Source organism: Macaca mulatta, chromosome X, assembly GCF_049350105.2.
Source record: "Macaca mulatta isolate MMU2019108-1 chromosome X, T2T-MMU8v2.0, whole genome shotgun sequence".
Classification (NCBI taxonomy): Eukaryota; Metazoa; Chordata; class Mammalia; order Primates; family Cercopithecidae; genus Macaca; species Macaca mulatta.
Window position 1 is genome coordinate 114,992,560 of NC_133426.1, and position 22,791 is coordinate 115,015,350.

At 41.9% G+C, this 22,791-nt stretch overlaps 1 protein-coding gene across 2 annotated transcripts in view; it reads right to left on the minus strand.

Annotated features, from left to right (window-relative positions):
• COL4A6 (collagen type IV alpha 6 chain) overlaps positions 1-22,791 on the minus strand; it is a 293,152-nt gene that overhangs the window by 50,842 nt on the left and 219,519 nt on the right. For both annotated transcript variants that reach the window (XM_001098448.5, XM_077988271.1), the window contains exons 4-9: positions 15,047-15,181; positions 13,475-13,519; positions 7,885-8,001; positions 5,448-5,516; positions 3,743-3,778; positions 256-318 (exon numbers count right to left, since the gene is read on the minus strand). In XM_001098448.5, the coding sequence (XP_001098448.2) occupies positions 256-318; positions 3,743-3,778; positions 5,448-5,516; positions 7,885-8,001; positions 13,475-13,519; positions 15,047-15,181 (465 nt within the window). The remainder of the gene's footprint in view (positions 1-255; positions 319-3,742; positions 3,779-5,447; positions 5,517-7,884; positions 8,002-13,474; positions 13,520-15,046; positions 15,182-22,791) is intronic.

A 22,791-nucleotide genomic window follows, 5' to 3' on the forward strand; every position in this document is an offset into this window, starting at 1 on the left:
ATCCCTGGGTTATACTTCGGGTTGAGCTACGGTGGGAGGCTTTAGAAACACAGATTGGATGGTCAGAGAGACTCTGATAAATAACTCCAATAGCTCCTGGCAAGAGCACGCTTTACTTTAACCCTCCAAGAATAGAGGTTGCCCTTGATCACCAGGAGGAACTAAATTACACAGGCTTACATTGAATCCATAGTATGATAGGGAAAACAGTCATGTGAATACTGTGATCACACACTAAGCTTAAATTGATCTTACTTGTAATCCTGGTGGTCCTGCAGGTCCTACAGCTCCAGAAGATCCGGGTGCTCCTTGTGGGCCCTAGAGAGGCAAGTTTTTACCAAGTTCAAAAAGCAAGGCAGTTTTCCAAGAAAAAGGAAAATATGTATGTCCACGAGAACTGTACAAGAATGTTCATAGCAACTTTATTCATAATAGTCAAAAATTGGAAATGTTCCAGTTGTCCAATGATACAAGGATAAACTCTGATAGATTCAAACAGTGGAATAAATGCCTACAATAAAAAGTAGCAAATTACTGATATATGAAACAATGTGGATGAATCTCAAAATCACTGTGTTAAGTGAAAGAAGCCAGACCCAAAAGGCTAGAGGTTATATTATTCCCTTTACCTGAAGTTCTAGGACTGGCATAATAGAGAAAAATCAGGATTGTGGTTGCCTTTGGAGTGAATTGGGACAGAGATTGACAGAGAATGAGCAGGAGGGAACTTTCTGAGTTGATAGTAATTTTCTATACCTGAATAGAGGTTTGGATTGCATACAAGTATGCATTTGTCAAAACTCAGCAAACATGCACCTAAGATTTATGTGTTTCACTGTATGTAAATTTTGTATAAAGAGAAAAAACTGCAAACAAATATTGAAGTCTAATTAAAGATAGGCATGCTATAGGATTTAGGAGTAAGTGAACTCTTGTCTACCATTTACTTTGAAATTCATTAAAAATAGGATGGATTAAACACCACATGTTCTCATTTATAAGTGGGAGCTGAACAATGAGAACTCATGGACACAGGGAGGGGAACAACACACACTGAGGCCTGTTGGGGGGTGGGGTAGGGGGAGGGACAGCATCAGGAAAAATAGCTAATGCATGCTGGCATTAAAACCTAGGTGACAGGTTGATAGGTTCAGCAAACCACCATGGCACACGTTTACCTATGTAACAAACCTACATGTCCTGTGAACTTAAAATAAAAATTAAAAAATAGGATGGATTGATGGACAGATAGAGGGATGGATAGATGGATAGAAGGATAAAGCAAGTACAGTTGGCCCTCTGTATCTGTGGGTTCCACATCTGTGGATTCAACCAACTATTGATTGAAAATATTTTTTTTTTTAAAAAAGGATGGTTGCATCTGTATGGAACACATGCAAACTCTTTTTTGTCACAATTCCCTAAACAATACAGTATAACAACTTTTTATATATCATTTACATTGTATTAGGTATTATAAGTGATTTAGAGATGATTAAAAGTATAGGGGAGGATGTGTATAGGTTATAGGCAAACATGACACCATTTTATATAAGGGATTTGTGCATTCATGGATTTGGGTATCCACGAGAGGTCCTGAATCCAATCTCCCATGGATACCAAGGGATGATGTATAGTAAAATATTAATGGTATGCATGTTCATTGCAAAATTCACTCTTCTTTACTGTATATTTGAAATTTTTCCTATTAGAATGTTATAATAAAACAAACACTTTTTTAAAAAAGCAAAAGAGTTATATTAATATCAGGTAAAGTAGGCTTTGAGACAAATAATATTACCAGAGATAAAGAAGCATGTTTCAAAATGATAAAATTAGTCAATTTATCAAGAAGACATAACAATCTTAGATGCCTATGCACATAATAGCAGAGCTTCAAAATACATGAAGCAAAAACTAACAGAACTTCAAGTAGAAACAGTCAAATCTGCAGTTACAGTTGGACATCTTAACATCCCTCCTTCCATAATGAACAGAAACACTAGACAAAAATATCAGTCAGGACATAGAAGATCCAAACAATATTATCCATTACCTTGACCTGATGGATAATTTTAAGATCATTATACCCAACAACAGCTGAATACATATTCTGTTCAAGAGCATATGGAACATTCACCAAGATAGACCATATGCTGGACCATAAAACAAACCTTGACAAATTTAAAAGAACTTAAATAACACAAAGTGTTCACTCTAATTGCAATAAAATAAAACTAGAAATCAATAATAGAAAGATATCTGGAAAGCTACTAAATATTTGGACATGAAGCAACACACTTTTAAATATTCCATGGGTCAAAGAAAAAATCATAAGGGAACTTAGAAAATTTTTGGATCAAATAACAACAATGTTAAACATAAGACAGTGAAATCGCAAGAGAAAAATGATCTGGTGAAATGCAAGGGTCCATTTCCAATGGTGGAGCAGGAATAAGTTGACATGGGCCTGGATAAGGGGTGGAGAGGGTAACAGAGGTTGGAACTCAGACAGGAGGAAGAGAAAGGAGGAGTTCAAAGGGCCTCCAGAAATAAATGACAGTCTGAACATTGTTTTGAAAATAACTAGCCATCTGTGATCACCTTGCTGATCACAAATACCTTATTCAGCCACCAAACGCCCTCTCCCCAAATTGAAGCAGTTTGTATATCATGCCTGTGTATGTGGACAAACATTGCACCTTTGTGGACAGGAAAACAAGTACCTAAGAGAAGCTATGCAGCAAGTACAGTGGAGGTTGTTCTGTAAATGTAATGAATACACTGTGTAAGCCAATTGTTTTGCCCTAGGGAATATGTATGGCCTTGGTCCTTATTCATCTCTGTTTTTGTGTGTGCTTGCACACATCCCATTTTTTTTTGCCTACTTTTTTTCCCACGAAATTCTGTAACTCTCTATTTAGAAAGTCTCCTTCCACTGCCAGCTAAACACCATTCACACTTCTCACAAGCTACCTTCTGTCTCTTAGACATAAAGACTCACATGACATATCCTTAAGTGAATGGCATCTCTTCCTCTAAGTTGCTGTGGAATTCTTATGCCACATTCCTACTAGTTTTTGCTACCCTTGGGGGCAGGGACTGTGTCTACATTGTCTCAGAGATTACTCATAGCACTTTGCTAATAGTTAGGTGCTCAATATCAGTTGAGGACTGAAAAAAGAGAGGACTGAAGAAAGAAACAGTGAATACAGGAAAGGGAAAGAAAAAAGAAGGAAAGAAGCATTTTTTTTCTTAAGTTGTTTAAAAAAAAAAGTGATGGCAATGTGGAATCTTAAAGAAAAATAAAGCTCTTATTAACATAACTCACAGCCTTACACAGACTCACTATTATCAAGAGTCCCTAGAAGGAATTTCTGTGTAGAATACCTTTTAAAGCAATGTGCTCTACTTCTTTTGATTTACCCACAGCACTCGACACACAGAAAACATTTAGTAAATGCTTCCTGAATGAAAGGCAAAATACTAGGGGAAGGTACATCCCAGTGAATACATAAGTCTCTGGCCTAAAGTCTGAAAGCCTGCTTGTCATGCAACTTGACAGTGTACAATTCATCCTCTCAGTGCTTTCTCATTTGGAAAATGCCTGTGACCCATTCTATTTCAACTGTCTAGATTTTCCTTGAGGTCTACGAAGACCTTAGAACATCATAGAGGAGAATTAAAATGCACCATTAGTGATAGTCAACACTGAGAGCTCAACACATAAATAATAACTTACAGTGATTCCATCCAGTCCAGGCAGCCCAGGATCCCCCTGAGAAATAAAGGCAGGACACTGAAGAGTTCAATAAATTAAGCCTGCAATATTTCAGATAATTAACCTAACATTCATAGGGACAAAAACACATCTCTGAACCTTGGGCCTCCTCTGTCAAAGTCTTGTGTTTTAAATAATGTATGAATTGGACATACTGGACTGTTTAGATTGTTTACTTTTTTCTGTAAGGAAAATCTGGACTGTAGAAGACACATATTATAGCCTTGGCTGAACAGGATTTCACATTTTACTTGGATTAATTAATTTTCACCTGTGCTAGGAACTTAACAATTAGAGACTACTTCTGTGGGCTGGTGATTTTCCTACTCCTTTTGGAGGAAAGCAAAGCTACCTTCCCTTGTGCCTTCATCCCCAAAGATTCTGTGCCCATGTGTATACAATGCAAATCAGGCATTTCAAGGGAAAATCAACAGAGCATACAGTCTCTGATTACGTTTTAATTACTTTGCTGCATCTTTAGTTACTGCATGAATCGGTAATATAACCATCTTGTGAAAATTGTTGTGTTCCACTGGATCCAAGGTCTCTGATTTTTGGCAAAACCATTTAATCAATGTTTTCTAAGACAATGACCAAATTTTGACACCTGCTAGTCTTACTCCACTTGGCTTACAGTAAAAAATCAGCTCTCTGTTGCATGGAAAGAGCACTGCCTGAGTTTTAGCTCTTTGGTGAACTGGCTTTGAGCAAGTCACATAGCCTCAGTACACCTCAGTTCTTCTATCTGTAAAATGAGCGATACCAATACAAGTCTGACAATCATGAGGTCCTTTCCAACTCAAACATTCCATCTTCTACTATGGCATCTATAGTTAGAAGCCCATACCCTAAATCTTGTCTGGCTCTCCAGCCACCCACCCCCATCACTGCCTTCCAAAGTGATTGCCAATGTTCCAGGCTCTATGCACTAATGGAAGACAGAAAGCTGCCATCAATTAGCTGAGTGAGCTTGGTGCATCTTCTCCTCAGATGTTGGGCACATAAATTTTCGTTTGCTACCAGGGAAATGATGGACTCCTGTCCTGCTCTGCAAGGGAATAGGGCCAAACATTTGAAGCCAGGGTTTACTTAGGACCCACAGGATATCAGGCAATACAGTCACAAGAACACAGAAGGTTCTTGTCAATTCTGGAAAGAGATGAAAGTATCCAGCCAGCTGCAGGGCTGATGGGCAATTTTTGCAGACATCCAGGTGCCCAGCTAGGGTGATGGGTTGGTGTGAAGCAACAGAGAAGGGCAGAACCAGGATCTTTGGCTAATGGCCATGTTGAGATGGGCAGAGATATACATGGCTTCAAACCAAGATATACAGACAAGGATTCTACAGTAGACAAAAGGTATCTGCCTGCAGGAAATGTCTTGGTTTGTGAAATAAAATGATACCCATGCAAACTGTTTGTTTGCTGATCTGTCTCCTATTTTTGGTCTAGATCCTGCAGAGCAAATCTCTTTGACAGTATAGTTGCAAACATTTATGTCAGTGTTTCCACCACAAAAAGCTCCAGATCCTTTTAAATCCATCTTGGTCTGCTCCTTAAATAGAGACACAGATGCTAGTTCTGGAAATGTTTTCATTGGAGGTGGGGCCCAATGCTGGGGAACCCAGCTTATAGCCTACTCAGCTACCTGCCTTGCAGGCTCTTACCTTCATTCCTTTGAAACTACCTGGAGCAAGGACAGGGTCACCTTTTGATCCTTTCTGACCAGGAAGCCCCTGAGTAAAATAGTTTAAAAAATTGAAGAAATACACACACTTATAGTCTTTTTAATTGCATTATCTGATCAGATAAAGGATGGGTCAGCAAGAGCCTAAAACCATGTCACTTTTTCTATGGCAAAATTGGCTGTACTAAGGGGCAAAACACGTTCCTTGACCAGGTGCTCTGATTCAGAGCTGTATGCCCTCCCAATCCCCAAGCCAGAAGTCTGTAAAGGGAAGGGGTTTGAATGGGTCTGAAATGTGTTAAAGTCAGATCCTTTACATCTATTCAGAGTACTGATCTGAACAACCACAAATAACTCATATAATGGAGAGTTCACTGCTTCACCCCTCACAGGTATAGGTCACTGACAGAACCTTTGTCTAGGACAGAGGTTAGTAAAATTTCATGGAAAGAACCAGATAGTAAATAATTTAGGCTTTTTGGGTCACATCTAAACTCTGTTTTACACTCTTCTTCTTCTTTCTTTCTTTCTTTCTTTTTATTTTATTTTATTTTTTTAAAAAGCAGGCCACAAGCCAAAGGCCATGTGGGCCAGTTTGTAGACCTCCGGTCTAAAAGATATCTACAAAAATACCTTCAGCCTGTACTTCTACCACATAACTTCAGATTCAAAGCCTGTCTAAGAGGCTGGTGTATCTTACTGCTAACATGAAAAACGGTTCAAAGTACACAATTCCAATCTTTCAACTAGATTTTTTGCTGTCTTAGTGCAGATGCTGGCTAATATCTGCTAGAGTTTGTACACCTGGGGATAATCAATGTCCCTACACCTAAGGGAAGTCAGGATTTGTATTTGGGGTAGGGCTAAGCTTTGTGGACTGAAGCATTTATTGAATGATTGATTCCTTCAGCACAAGGATTATTGGTATCATAAAACAATAACATAATCCCAGAAGCAGAAATCGGTTTTTTTTCCTAACACTGCCTGTTTCACCTTATTCTTGTGGCCACTACTCCCCTGAAAGAAGCTTCAAAAAAGCCTACTGAATGATCTGTTTGGTATTCAGCAAAGGATATGTCTCAGCTTAGTAAAATACATGTCCAAGTTCCTATTTAGGTTTGAGGTTAAGTTTAGAGACAGGACTAGGTTTTTACCTTTGTCCTTTGTCAGAGGGTATTCATTACCTCAACATTTATTTTCTCCCTCTAGGGGGCAGCATGTCCTTGCTTTGCTGGATTTTCATGGAAATGTTTTATTCTATACCTGGTTGCCATGGCAATCTTTGGAGAAATTTGCGACTGACTTAACTCATCCTATGTTAGCAATACATCTTTCCTTACCTCCCCACCCCCCGGCATACTGGTTTAGTTTTTAGGTGTCAAAGTCCTATATGCCAATCTGGGGCTTGTGCTTTGTCCATCTATCTCATTTTCTCACACATATACCCATACCCCAACCTGGTCACTGAAGGTGGTGGTGCTGCTCTTCTAATGAAGTGTCAATTAATTCACGTATCTATAAAACATATCTAATGAATGGTGTGATTTCTAGTTAAATATCTCAGATCAGTGCCCTCATGAATTTAGATTATTTCAAGGGAGGTTGAGAATGGGTCTGAAATGTGTTATTTTTCTCTTTCCAGCCACTTGTAAAATCAGTCAGGAAGGGCATTGTATTTACTAGAGATCCCTTAGATCAAAATATCTGAGCCCTATCTGGATGAATGGAATTAAATAAAAGTGGTGACACTGGGATCCAATAAATACCTTATCAATACCATAACCAAGGGTTATGATGTGTGAGTGTAGCCACAAACTCTGTTACTATAGAGTAGGGTTTCTCAATCTCAGCATTATTGACACTTTGAACCAAATGATTCCTAGATGTTGAGGAGGGGGCTGTCTTGTGCCAGTAGCACACCACCAGTTGTGAGGCCTCAAAATATCAATAGCAATTGCCAAATGTCCCCTGAGTGGCAAAAATCACCCCTGGTTAAAAACCACTGGTATAGACCAAGCTAGCAAGCCCTTCGGGTTTTGGTTAGTGGTTCCGTGATCCCATATAAGTCTTCCAAACATTCCTTAATATTGTCTGATGTGGGACCATGTTAAATAGCCCAAGTGTGTTATTTTGCCATGAAATTTACTACAGCCTTTTAACAATCTTGCCAACTTCACAAGCTGCATTAAAAAAAAGGCAACCCTAAGCAGTGTAGCATGTGCACACCCCAATGCAACTGGTATTCTTCTTTAGACTTTTACTGTTGTGGTGCTGCCAGTATTAACTCCTACATTTGACAAGGGTCTGTAGTGGCTGCCCCACAAAATCTTAATGAGGTTTCCAGAGAGGCAGAAAAAGGGCACACTTAGAGATAAGCAAAGCCATTTGAAATAAAATGCAAATATCTGGCAGCATACAGGTGGTCCGAGAAGCCCAGGATAGCCATCAGGGCCTGGAAATCCGACAGCTCCTTGAGTTCCATTACAGCCATCCAGACCAGGTGGGCCTCTGGGGCCCGGCTGTCCAGGATGGCCCTGTTCAAAGAGAAAAGAAGGGATCAAGTTAGCCACAGGACTGTCAGCTACTCTAAATGGCTCCACAGCGAGAAAAGCCAAGCATGCTATTAAACTCTGGCTCCTTGATCACTCCCTTAGATCCATCATGTATGTTTGCACGTCTTTCCTTTATACTCAAGCACATGTGTCTAATCACAGTTCAATGTTGTCCCTCTCAAAAGGATGAATGCTTTAATAGGGACCAAACTGAAACCAAAGGGATCAAGCATGAACAGATGGGATACACAAGGTCTTGCAACTTTACCTTTCTTGTATACAAAGATGTGCTAAAATTGGGCTTAGCTGTCTGGCAGCTGAAGTGATATGAACATGGAATCATGCCAGGCCTTAGGATTCCTCAGGCCAGACAGACCCTGAGCAGCCTGGCATGACATTCAGTATTGGAAGCTCTGCACGGGAAATGATGCTGGATTTTGGTTAATAGAGCAGAAGCAGTTCCCACAGCACCCCCTCTCCTGAAAGTTGCTTGGTCCAAAATAAGCAAGTCCTGCAAGAATCACATTTTCAATCTCATTTCATCATGCGCACACATCAGGCTACTGCTTCAGTTCAAAAACTGTATGTTTTCCTCTTCTCCGTACTAACTACTGAGGCAGTTGTTTTGCTTGGGAATTAGTAATCATTCTCATACAGTTCATCTGAATTCAATAATTTTCTAGAGTTGGGCTTCCTTGGTACATAGAGTCTACCCTTTTGTAGGTAATATATCTTTTTTAATCCATCGAAAGCCAATTGTGTGTTGGGCATGGAGCAAAGAGATGATCAGAAAGATCAGAAATGCAGACAGGTCAAGAAAAGGTAGATTTCCCCCCTGCCGACGCAAACACTTTAAAAGCCAAGTATATACATTTGATGATTTGAGGGAAACATGCTATATGTTCAAAAATGAACTTTTCAAATTATTAGAGGAAACAACTTTTAATCAAATTCTTATAGAGGAAATATTCTATAGAATTCTGTTTCATTTTCATTGTTATTATAGTTGTAAGAGCTAGACACACTGTTAATACAAAAGTGTGAGTCTAGACAACCGGACTCATGGAATGCTAAGTCCAGAGGAATGCTCAATAACTTGTCTTTACAACAAAGTTGCTGCTATCTGTGCCTCTGCAGACTCAGGTGATGATTTTTAGTTGCATTGGGGAAGCTGATACAGCTTACTAAAGTTTGCAACTTTTTGTTATTAATTGGGATGGTTACTCGTTTGCCCTGACGATCTACACTCTATCTCCCTCAGATCTGTGTCCTGGGAGCCTGGCCTCTATGGACTGTACCACCTAGGCTCCCTTTCCCTCTGTCTTCCAGTTGTATTTGGCCACTGGGAGACACAGACTGGAGAGATCAAAGCAGGAAGAGAAAAGACACAGGTTATTTATTTCCCCCATGCTCTCCCTCCCTGGCTATATTCCAAGGAAATGGACAAATTTTTCCATAGTCTTAGTTCCTGTTCGGCAACAGCTATTTCATGGTTCCAGATCTCACTGGATTCCAATAATTACCATTCCATTTTTTTCCCTTTCAGGTCTAGGGGTAGCTTTGAGTTAGTCGTTCCACCATCCATTGTTGTTTCCCCTAATCTTTTCCACATCTGTTAAATATACCCTTCATTCAACTCTATTCAGTTAAACCCTTCAGGTGAAATGTCTATCTCTGGCTGGGATCCTGATCGCCACTATTATAAAATGTCCCAGCCAAACTTGCTAGGGGTTACCTCTCAGCTAGGTTACAGGGATAAATTGAGGCAAAACGACAGGCTGGCTAAGTACCAGGAGTCTTCCTTACTCCTGAGCCCTTGTTTCTGTTTCACACCAAAACCTTTGTCTGGATTCTTAACCTTTGGTATCCACATCTTTTACTTAGGCCTTATCTTTTTCTAGTTTTCTTGCCTGAACTCCTGATATTTCCTACCTGTAGGATTTCAGGGATACCTGTTTGCACTTTCCTACCTTAGCTGAATTCTCTGGAAATAAATCTCTGACCTCTGACTCAGATCTATCAGTGCCTTTTCACCCAGCTGATGCCAAGAAATGGGTAGACAAGGCATGTTTTGAGCCAGTTAGACTTGTGGCTCCAATCCCACTGTTTCCCTTCTCCAACTTGAGCCTCAGATCCCTTAACTGTCAAATGGTGATGAATAATACCTACCTTATAGAGTCATTGCCAGCATTAAAAGTGAATAATGCCTATTCCATTGGGTTATGGTTAAAATAAGTGAGACTAGGTTTACTAAGTAGGAGCTCAATAAACAATCTTCTCTCAGTCAAGTCAGCAAGGGTAAACCACAGGACTGAGCTCTACCTCCCCTCAGTTCTCAGAACCACAGAATTTCTGGCACATTGCCCTTTATTCTTATAGCTAATGATTTTACATATGTGTGTGCCAACCCTCCAAGAGTGTATACCTCTTTGAGGGAGGAAACCATAGTTCTGTATTGCCTCAAGGGACTGAGCACATGGAACAGGAGGATCTGTTGTATTCCAGAAAAGCCAAAACAATGTTCCTCAGAATCCAGTTTCAAAGGAAAAGTTTCCATTTGGTGAGTGGTATGTGTTCACTTTGAGGATATAAATCTCATGTGCTCATTTACAAGTCTCCAGGCAGGGAACTAGAGATTTGGGATTGACTCCATGGGGAAAGCTAAACATAAATTGTAAAGTGAAAATCTCTGCTCCCAACTGCTTTGAACTGAAAACATTTGATAAACACACATCTCTTGTGGATGCCAACGGGCCCAACTCACAGCTGGGATATCATTAAAAGCCACAGCCCTACTGTCCCTAGTCTATGTTGTTCTAATGTTGACAATTTTAGGAATGCTTGTTTGCTCACTCTCTAGCTTAGTTGCTGTGCCCTTTAGTGCAAAGACTTAGGTTATCATGAAGTGATGACTAACCCACTCGTGTTGAAATTGTCTACATGACAGCAAAAATGGAGTTTTGAGACCAAAACTAGTGACACATATGTTAACAATCAGCTAATATTAAGAGGGGAAGCAGATCTGTGCAGTGATCCAGTTTAGTAAGATGTGTTAGGAAAGCTGTTGGTTTCAGCCAAATTGCTTAATATGTGTTACTGAAAGTAGAACAAAATAATCAGTCTGACTAGGCCTATGGTGTCTGTGTTTTTCTGTCTGAGGGAGCCCTGACAGTCTAAGAACTATTGCTAGGCACTAGAGGTTGGAGTCAACCTCCCCCGCAATACCTTTAGAGTGTTTACTCTATGCAGAGTTCAGTCATGGGCCTCTCAGGCTTCTGAGAGGAACAGAAGATATAATCTCTGTTTTCTAGGAGCTGGATGAGACTAGCACAAAAAAACTATCTATCATTAAGTCCCCTGGGGCTGTAGGTAGTGAGGCGCTGGAGTATTTGAGACAGGTACCAATGACTCCTGGGAGATTAGAGGTGGAAGGAAGAGGTAAGCACTGAACAGAAGATGTTTAACGAATATTTCTTGAGAGGCTGCAAGAGAGAGAAACAACAAGAAAGTGGGATTTTATGGAGTAATGAGGTTTGAAGCCTGCAGCTAGGGCAATCAGAAGTCAAAAGAAAACACATACAATTTTTGGTCAAGGAAAGGAAATATCAGGAGTTCGGGCAAGAAAACTAGAAAAGGATAAGGCCTAAGTAAAAGATGTGGACACCCCACAAGGGAGTGGGGACTTCTACTGGGAGCGGTAAGCTCATTTAGAGAGGTCTGAACAGCTGCAACTCATTCTGCCAAGCAATGAAGCCTTGAAGAGAAGTGATCCATTCCTGCAAGCTCTAGGGCTCTCTTAGCGACAGGCTGGAGGCAAGAGTATCCAGCTGGACTCTGGGGCAGTTTCCAGCTCAGAATTGGAAACAGCCTTAGCCTCCAGGATTCACTTCCTTCCAGCTCCCATTAAAACAAGACTGCAGGAGGAAGGGCATACTAAGACGGTAAGCTCCAAGTCCTCCACTCATCTCTGGCAAAGCCAGGTCCACAGAATGAATGAAAGAGGCTGCCTCCAGTTTGCTAGTTTCCCTTATCCAGTGGCTCCCAGAAGATACACATTCTGGGCGGAGACTCTGGCTAAAGGGGCCATAGGAACACAGCCAAAAGAAAATGCCAGGAGACATCATAAAAGGATGGCCAACCTCGTCTGCTTATTTTCCCAATGGTCTATTTCTGGGCACTTTGCAGACACTGCAGTTGAATAAAATGCTGAAGTCTGATGGCCGACTTGTTGATACATGCAACAGATATGAGGTAAGTGAGCCTTCAGTTTTTCAAATTCATAAATGTCTACTAGATCAGAAGAGACAATGAATCAGATGATATTATCTTTCAGGGCAGAGCCACATGATTCCTCTGTATCCCCAAGGTTGAGTGCTAACATATAGCAGGAGCACATTAAATATCTACCAATTGGCGAAAAAAGATTTGAACCCCTTTTCCTGATACTAGATTATTATCGAGGATAACACAAAAGCTGTTAATCATAGGGTCTCCAAAAACCATGCTTTGATAAGGTTCAGAACAACCTCTGAGAGGCTGTTGGAAAGATAAAAGCAGGCTTTAGGACCTCCCACAAATGGAGGAGCTGCACTTTTTTTTTTTTTTCTCTGTTCTATATGTTGAGATTCTGTTCTTCTCTTAAACAAGATTGAAAACTGCTGCTGTAGACAAACATAGCCCAGACTATGGCTTAAATATATAGAGATGTGTCAAAGGGAAAAACTGAAAAAAGATAGCCAGTAAGTTCCAAATATTGTATTTTAAAGGCTGGTGCAATGTTACCATGGAATCACCAGCGGTGGGATAGGCGCAGATATAGGACGAAAATAGAGAAACTAAGATATTAGGCTGGATGGATGGAAAAAAGAATTGTCTGCAAGTTCCAAACCTTCCACTTATCTTGGGCAGAGCAGAGGTCCACAGGATAAATTTTGCAAGAGGCTGCCTCCAAGTGATCTTTGGAGTAGTCACTTTGTAAAAACTTTAAAGGAAAATTCACTCTGAAATGAGGTAAGGCTGAAGAGAACAAATTATGAAATGGAAGGTATCAAGATATCATGAAGGATTTTATCTTCTAATTTCATGTATCATCTTAATTTCCCTATATAAGGATATATATGCTCTAATGTGGCTCTGTCTTTACACCTTAGAACCAGTTCCTCATCTCCAATCAAAGCTCTGCTCAACCCACAAGACTTAACTCGTGTTGTCTAAGATATTGATGTTATGGCTATACAGGTCCCTCCACTCTCCAATCATGCAACACAGGGCTGCTTGTGCCTGAATCCAAGGGCAATTGTGTGTGACCACTGCCCTTTAAACCTCACCACACATATCTCAACCCTTGTTCCTGAGCATGCTTGCATGAGACAGGACGTTGCTGAGGTCAAAGTGTCTGAAATATGAGGCAGAACCTAAAGGAAGATATGAAAAATTCATCTGTGGACACACTCACCGGAATCCCATTGATGCCAAGAAATCCAGGAACTCCCATGGGACCCTAAAAAAAGGAGTAGGGAGAGGAATGTAAGACACAATCCAACTGGTATTTGTTAGACTCAGTAGGTTTGTTTATGAGAGTCAATGGCCTATATTTTTAAGAAGTGTTTCATATCTCCCTCCCCATATTGTATACCCTTGATTCCCACTGCAGTTCCAAGTGACCATTTACCTTTACCTAAGGCCTTAGACAAGTCTTTGTTCCAAAACCAGCTCTTTTTTTTTTTAAGGGAGTACAGTCTAGGTTTAAAAATTATAGGCTCACTATTACCTGCTGCCATCTGGGGAAAACTAGAGGACCTTGAATGACCTAATCACAAGTTTCCCTCGCCATTATGCTTCTACAGATAAGGTCCCCTAGCCGAACAACTTTCCTTATCAAGTGGACCAGGTGCAACTCCTGCTTATCCTGGAATAGCAGTTTCAATTTCTCGCTGGCCTAGTGGACTATTCAAACAAGCCAATTGCATCCACCTTCAGGAACCAGGGGCACCCTACCCTACTGATACTACAAAGTCTGCTTCGCACAGCCTTTTCTTCTAAACTCTGTTCCCAAGTGCTATCCCTGTGTGGCCCTATGTGGTGTGTGGTATCCTCTTCCCCTGAGCTGTGAGTATATGTGACTAACAAATTGCTGTCAATTTCATCTGTCCAGTGTCAGGTGTCATATCTTTAGTCATCCCCATGATCCTAGTGAGGGAATCCTTCCCTCACCAACGGGGTGAATAGAAGGTGATTAAAGTAGGCAGGGAACATAAACTGAGCTGCTGAACAGTCAGCCTGCCACCATGACATTATCACTCTCGTTTCTTGCAGCTCTGTCCCTATATTTGTGGCCTAGATTGCTTCTAAGCACTCTGACCCCTTTCTTCCCAGTATCCTTGCTCGGATTCCTGATCTCGGCTGCCCAGGTGATTGGACTTCTGGCCCATGCACAGTTCAAACCCACCTAACTTCTTACCACAGTGAGCCCACTTGTTTAGCAAGCAGCTAATACATTTACTTTATGGTGTGCTTGCTATGGGAGTCCTTCCACAAGTGGGCTGAATCATTGGCAGGCCATCACTCATCCCATCTCTTATTAAAATATGCAGCCTGGGTGGGGCGCGGTGGCTCCTGACTGTAATGCCAGCACTTTGGGAGGCTGAGGGTGGATCACAAGGTCAGGAGTTCAAGACCAGCCTGGCCAACATGGTGAAACTCCATCTCTACTGAAAATACAAAAATTAGCTGGGCATGGTGGCAGGCACCTGCAATCCCAGCTACTTGGAAGGCAGAGACAGGAGAATCGTTTGAATCCAAGAAGCAGAGGTTGCAGTGAGCCGAGATCACACCATTGTACTCCAGCCTAGGCAACAGGGTGAGACTCCATCTCAAAAAAAAAAAAAAAAAAAAAAAGCAGAAATGCAGCCTGGCACGAAACTACTCAGGAATGACATCATAAATGAGCAGAACTGGGATGGAGAACTTCTGATCTTTACATTTGTGGCCCATGCATCAAAGAGAAATCAAGCTTTGCTGGTCTTACCTTATCTCCTTTGGGTCCATAAGGTCCCAGAAGGCCTGGGGAACCCCTTTCTCCTTTCAATCCCGATAAACCAGTAGAGCCAGTGAATCCTTGAGGACCTGATGGGCCTTGAATTCCAATTGGTCCAGGTCGCCCCTAAGGTGGACAGAAGGAGTGCAATTAGTCAATAGAGGACTTAGCATTAATACTTCTCATTTTCCCACACACAAAGAGCACTGTCATCACTTCACTGAATAATTTTGGCTAAGAGATCTGTGAGGCATGCCAAAGTTCCAGACACGGATCAGAAAAGGCTATTTTAGGGGCTGCTAAGCTTATTTGGATAGAACACATTTTATAAGCATATTTAATAAGATTCATGTGCACCAAGATCCTTCAACTTTGTACTTCTTAGGAAATTAGTTATTCAGGCTGGATAATATTGTCCTCTTCCTAGTTAATGCCAGGCCATCCATCAGATTGTCAAAATAGTGAAAGAACAGAACGCTGGAGAGCATCATGACATTTTTTAACTCACTTCCAAATGGCCAACCATGTGCTTGCAGTGAAATCCAGAAATGGCTGTATCTAGAGAACATTGCCCCAGGGGGCCAGAGTGGGCCCAGAAACTTACAAGCTGACAAACCTGCAAGAGCTCATCTTTGTTGGCAGATCCCAGGACTCCATCACTGCACCTAGTAGCAGACATTCACAGGGAAAACACACATACACATGCACATATACACACATGAATTGCTTATTTGTTCTTTCTTCCTATCCCTCTCTCCTCTCCTCTCCAATCTGTAAAGTGTCGAATGTGTAAAATACAAGAAGCCTGAGAATATCTATTAAGTATCAATTATGACAGCAAGAGGGAACAGCCTGAGGATTTTAAATGCCCTGCTTATAAAATGTCTGTAACAATTAAGTCTGAGAGTTCAGGCTGACATTTTAAAGTGGACTCAGACTGAGCATTAACCCCAGTGGGTGCAACATAGGCAGGCTGGTCTATCATTTAGAACAAATCCCAGTAGGAACTGAATTGTCTTGGCAGAAGAATAAAAACCATTAGTAATATGCATTACCTCTCAGAGAACACAACACCGTATCAGGTAGAAAGTCCATTTTCATAAATGCTTCCCGTCTCCACCTCTTGGCCCCTTTACTGACTGTCCATAATTTCCTACAAATCTGTGAAAAACTTTGAAAAGCCCATTAAGCACGCCCTTTACTGTTCACCTTCAAGGTTTACTTTTTTAAAGGCTGAAAATGGGACAGATGCTTTATGCTGTGGCTACAGTTAAGTACTGGAGATGCAAGTGGCCACCAGCTGTGACGATCCTTTGGAGTATAATTTTGAGTGTCAATCAGGCCCACGAAGACCTACGACCCTCGCAAGGAAGTAAAAGACGCTCTGTCCAAGGAAATGCAGTTCTCTTGGGCACCACCTACCACTCAACCTTTTCCAATATCCAACATGTGGCCTACAAAAAATGATAGGTTGCAAACTGTTTAACAGGCTTCATTCTGGGAATGATGGGGGTAGAGTAAACTTTCACTTTTTAGGTTCCTACCTCCCATTGTTGGAACTTTGTTTACAGTGGTTCTGTTATTTATTATTATTGGGATTTTCATAAAATCAATAAATATGTGTGTATATGTGTATATGTGTGTATAATACATATTAATAATATAAAAAGAAAAAGAGCAGTACTTAAAAAATAGTGCTGGGGTGCTGTTGACAATGAGTAGGAGGTCAAAAGTGTGGGCCTACATTAATGATAGACTGGATAAAGAAAATGTGGCACATATATACCATGGAATACTATGCAGCTGTAAGAAAAATGAGTTCACATCCTTTACAGGGACATGGATGAAGCTGGAAACGATCATTCTCAGAAAACTAACACGGGAATAGAAAACCAAACACTGCATGTTCTCACTCATAAATGGGAGTTGAACAATGACAACATATGGGCACAGGGAGGGGAACATCACACATGGGGGCCTGTTGGGGGGTGGCGGGCAAGGGGAGGGATAGCACTGGGAGAAATACCTAATGTAGATGATGGGTTGATGGGTGCAACAAACCACCATGGTACACGTATACCTATGTAACAAACCTGCACGTCCTGCACATGTATCCCAGAACTGAAAGTATAATTAAAAAAAAAAGAAAGAAAGAAAATGTGGGCCTAGTTTCAAGACTAATGCATACAAAATCACAGCAAACAGTACAAATTTGGAACAGAGCCTAAGTGCTGCGGGAACACAAAAAAAGAGTTGGCAATGGAGGGTTTGTGGAATGCTCACATTTTGCCCATGGCTGGGGGAAGTCATGGGCTGCATTGGAAAGGTTGACTGGAAAGGTTCCTGCTGAAGTGGGCCTGGAAAGTACCACAGAAAAGTTGAAGACTTGATGTGGCAGGACACAGGGAACCCTCAGAGGTTTGAGAACAGGGAGAGTTGGGAGAAGAGCGGTCTTTCATAGCTGAAAGTCATCAAGGAGCATTCAGGAGAACACGTGTATGTCAGAATGAGACCATGGCTGCCTGCCTGAGGCTGGGACAAGGGAGGCAGATAAGAACCAGCTGTTGAGGAGGAAGGAACTGCTTGATAGGAGAATGGAGGGTAGGATGGGCTTGCAGAGGCCATGTTATTACTAGCAGAGAGGATCCAGTCAGGGCACTGAATGCTTGACCCAAATCCAAGCCCTGCCAAAAGTTTTCCCACATCAAGGGAAGGAAGGGAAATCACTGAACAGCTACTGAGAGAGCAGGTTGTGATGTGGCCCAGTCCCATCCTGCTCACACCATTAGAGAGAAGAGTCCCAGCAGCACCCAGCATAGGCACAGGGACTGGCACCCTCTACCTCTGGTCCCTTACCTTTGCAAGCACATGGTAAGCAAGGGTAAACAAGGAGACTTAGGAGGTAGGCACCTCGAGGGCTAGACTTAACTGGAACTCCGATTCCATGCAGAAAAGGCAGGGTCCCACAGCCTGCTTCTTTACTCCTGGCTTGGTGGGCATGCAGAATTTCTTGACACCTGTGTTCCACCCAGAGAGCTGAAAGGAACTCTCCTAAAGAACTCACATATATTTTTAAAATTCCAATTCCTTTTTCCAAATGGGAGTTTGAAAAGGCACCACCAGAGGAACGTGCACTTCTGGACTGGCCCCAGGTTCCGGCTTGGGTTGGTGGGCGTGCCAGCAGCCCAGCTTGAAACCTCTCACATTGAATCAAGGGCCAGAAGCAGGGCCTGTGGGAAGTTTCTAGGTTTCTGCTCGTCCAGAACTGTTTCCTCAGCATGGTGTGAGGCCCTTATGGAGCCTGCAGTCATAGGATATGAGACAAAAAGCCTTCCCATCCATGGATGTCCTTTCATACAGTGGCACAGAACACCGGGAACAAATGAAAGTGACTGAGAAAAAAAAGAGGGAGACCCATTTCTTCTGCGGGTTGTTTTGTCATCCAGATACGCTTACTTTGTGCTTATAACTGTATGATCTTTTTTCCTCATCTCTAATGCACAGGATTTCTGCCTCATTACCCATACAGCTAAAGCTTAATATTAACTAAATCAGTGGTGAATTCCTTTCCTTTCCCATCCGACACTATAAGCGACATTTTTCAAAATGGCCAGCAGAGGTCAGTGTGAGAACATAGAGACTACAGATAAGCAGGTGGGTGGGTGGGCCTCTCCCTCTACAGAGAAAAAGAAATCAAACCAGTGTCAGAGAAGTCACAGAATGTTCGAGCAGGAAAGGCCCTTAGAGACCATTCAATCCAGGCTTTATTTTATACATGGGGCGGGTGGGGGGGGGGGGGCGAAAAAGGCCGAGAGAAGAGGAAGGACTTGTTTAGGTCACATGGCTAGTACGAACGGCATGGAACTAAACAGACTGCCTGCAGCCAGTATGTGGCTGTTTCCCTGTTTGCCAGTGGCAGATGTCTTAGGGGGTCCTTGAGGCTGCCCCTCCACTACCCTGGGTCCGCCCCTGGGACTGTCCCCATCAGTAGGCTGCAGCAGCCAGATGCTCACACATTATTTCTTTCTTCCTAACCCTGGTCATTTCACAGAACCAATCTGACACACCATCACTGTTTGGACAGCTAGCAGAATTTCAATGGGCTTGGACTAATGCCTTGCCCTGATACATGTCATTTATTTTGGCAAACAGACCCAGACAGGGCAGAAGGAACTCCTCCAAGTCTTTCCAATGAGCTCTCCTGCTTCCATCTGCTCAGGATTTTAAATATGCACATCAGGGTCTAATTCTCAAGGGAATGAGTTGGGACTTGTGCTTAAGGCCAGGAACTGCAGGTCTGCAACCACAGCCCAGGCTGGCTGCCTCCTGCCAACCACAGTGAGTTGGGATCAGTGTGCAGTTTAAGGTGACCTATAAAATAGTAGACATATGTAGAAATATCATCGACGAATCTTAAAAGCATATGCCTCACACTAGATTGGACAGTGAAACTGGTAAAGGAGGCTGACTTTTCATAAGTTAGTCCCTTTCTGCCTTTTTATACCTCCCTTAAGGTTCCAGTGTTCTTCTCCCATAAAATTAACATTTGTTCCTGAGGAAGAATCTGAAACTCACTCCCACCGAGGCGTTAATGACTGACAACTTAGAGCTTTGCTTTTCCCAGGGGGATTTGTAAAGCAAAGCATTAAGCTAGGGGATGCAAATGGTATTTATGAAGTAGGGAAGGGAGAAGGGTGTGCACAGGCCTTCCTAAGGATCCAGTTGTATTGTAGAAGGTGGTACGGTGCTGTTAGGTACACTTTACGTGAAGTCTCCTTACTGCCAATTAACAGTTATGTGACCTTGGGCAAGGGACATTACCATCTTGAATATCAAGGGCTGAAGTGTAATAATAGCTCTTACCTAGGATTATTGTCAGCATTTAAATGAGTTAATACATATAAAACACCTGGCAGATAGAATGAAAGCATCAGTTCCCTTTTTCCTTTAGGCATCATTTATGGCAAAATGGAGAGTTTATAGGGTTGGGCACTCAATGCTCCTTCCCTTAAGTTTCAGTTGGAGATGCACAGACATCATTGAGCAACCCTCTTTGGGGGCAGAGATGTGTGCTTGGGAATAGATGAGCATGTATGCCAGCACCCCACATCTGTGAGAGCATTTCTCCTTTTACATAGCACTGGTGTCCTGGTTCTCCTGGGCACTTGGCTTCTCAGTGTTTATTTTTCCTCCTAAAGGGTCTTAATCTGCATACTGATGACTCCCAAATCTGAACCTCCAGCCCATATTTCTCTTCTGAGTATGCCAGATCCTTATAGTCAATGACTTATAAGAGATCTATTCAAATAGATATTCCAACTCAAACCCAACATGCCCCAAACTGAATCACATTGGCTTCTCCTCAACCCCATTCTCCAAACCAGCTCCCTTTTTCTGAGTTAATGGAGTTAACTCAATAAATTGCACCATTCATAAAGTTGATCAAGCCAGAAACTCAGGGGTCCTCCATGACCCTTCTATTCCCTCACCTCCCACATCCAATCCATTAGCAAGTACTGTGAATTCTACCTGCAAAATTTAACTCAAACCTGTTCATTGATCTCTAGCCCCATGGTCTTAGTTCAAGTCTTTCTCATCTCTCGCCTGGAGTGTTGCCACAGCCTGCCAAATTGCCTGTGACCTCCAATCTTGCATTACTCTCTCCGAACCTCTTATCCCAGGGCCTTTTTATGTGCTTTTGTATATGGCTCTGCTCTCCTGGCTACCTCTTCTATATCTTTTGGCTCTAACCAAGATATCAGCTTCTCCAGGGAGTTTTCTATGATTACCCCCACCCAACTGTGTGGGCTAGATTGCCTGTTTATGTGTCTATACCTCCCAACAGACTGAACTCCTTGAGGACAGGGCTTATGTCTTACTCTTTACTGAATCACCTGTGCTCAGCATTATGCATGGTACTCAGTGGGCATCAGTAAATGTTTGCTGAGTGGAGAAATGATTGAATGGACATACACACTGAGAAGCCAGTGGCCCAGGTACATCAGTGTCTTGTTTGGAAGTCTATATAGTGTTGAGGAAAAATGTCAAACTCTGTAAAATATTTGAAGAGATTTATTCTGAGCCAAATATGAGTGACTAATGGCCCATGAAACAGCCCTTGGGAGATCCTGAGAACATGTGGCTGGTGGTCAGGCCACAGCTTGGTTTTGTACATTTTAGGGAGACATGAGATATCAATCAACACATGTAAGATGTACATTGGTTCAGTCTGGAAGGCTGGGACAACTGGAAGCCTGGGGCAAGGTGGGGGGCTTTCAAGTCATAGGTGGAATCAAAGATTTTCTGATTAGCAATTTGTTGAAAGAGTTATTATCAATAGAAGAGAATGCCTGGGTTATAATAAGGGGTTGTGGAAACCAAGGATATATCGTAATAGATGAAGCCACCAGGTAGCAGGCTTCGGAGAGAATAGACGGTAAATATTTCTTATCAGACTTAAAGAGTCTGTTCTATCAGTAACTCCAAAAGGGAGGAGAGTATAATGAGGCATGTCTGGTTCCCTGTTCCCATCATGGACCGAACTAGTTTTCCAGGTTATCTTTGGAAAGCCCCAGGCCAAGAGGACGGATCCATTCAGATGGTTGTGGGGGCCTTAGAATTTTAACTTTAATTGATAATAGTTGCAACAAAGTGCAATCAGGAAACATGTGATCACAGAATCACCAAAAAGAGAGCTGTATAAGACTCAGGAATTGATCCAGTTCAGGATGGAGAAGTTGAAGGGCAGAAAGAGAAAGGGATTTACCCAAGTACATACAACATCAACTGTAGACTTTTAAAACAATACCTTTTAGAGCCTTTGAAAACAGAAATGGTCTAAATCTAATGTAGTTTCTGGGCATTCTTTGTTCTCTGAGATCTCTCAGTGAAATGACTTTGATTCTCATTCTGAATGGAATTTATCCATTCAACAATGATTTATTCAGCACTTACTCTGTGCCAGGCACAGGGGTTAAGATGTCAGGTAAGACAGAGTTTCTACATTCATGAAACTTACAGTTATGTTATCCCTTGAAAGCAGATGACACATGACCCATCACTAACCTAATTAAACACTTTTCATCTCATGCTGAGTTTTGTGCTTGGCAAGTATGAACATATATGTAGGGGGTGAGAAGGCAATACACAAAAGAAACACACTGCATTGCCCATGCCCTCAAGCAACATTTAAGCTTGTTGGGGGAGATAAGGCCATATCACAAAAAGTATTGGAGATAAGGTCATTGTATTAAAGGAAAGAGATTTAATTGACTCACAGTTCAGCATTGTTAGAGAGGCCTCAGGAAACTTATAATCATGGCAGAAGGGGAAGCAAACATGTCCTTCTTCACATGGTGGCAGCAAAGAGAGGTACAGAGTGAAGGGTGGGGGAAGCCCCTTATAAAACCATCAGATCTCATGAGAACTCACTCATCATCAAGAAAACAGCATGGAGGTAACCGCCACTATGATTCAATTACCTCCCATTGGGTCCCTCCCATGACACGTGGGGATTATGGGAACTACAGTTCAAGATGAGATTTGGGTGGGAATACAGCCAAATCATACCAGTCATATGCAATGCATTTTTAAAAATTATACGGTATATATCACAAATCCAAGAGGAATTAAGAGATGTGTGAGTTGACAAGGGAGCAGAGGAGCAAAGAAAGACCCAACAAACTGTTAGTGAATACATTCTAAATATGAAGAACAACATGTTCATGGGAATCAGC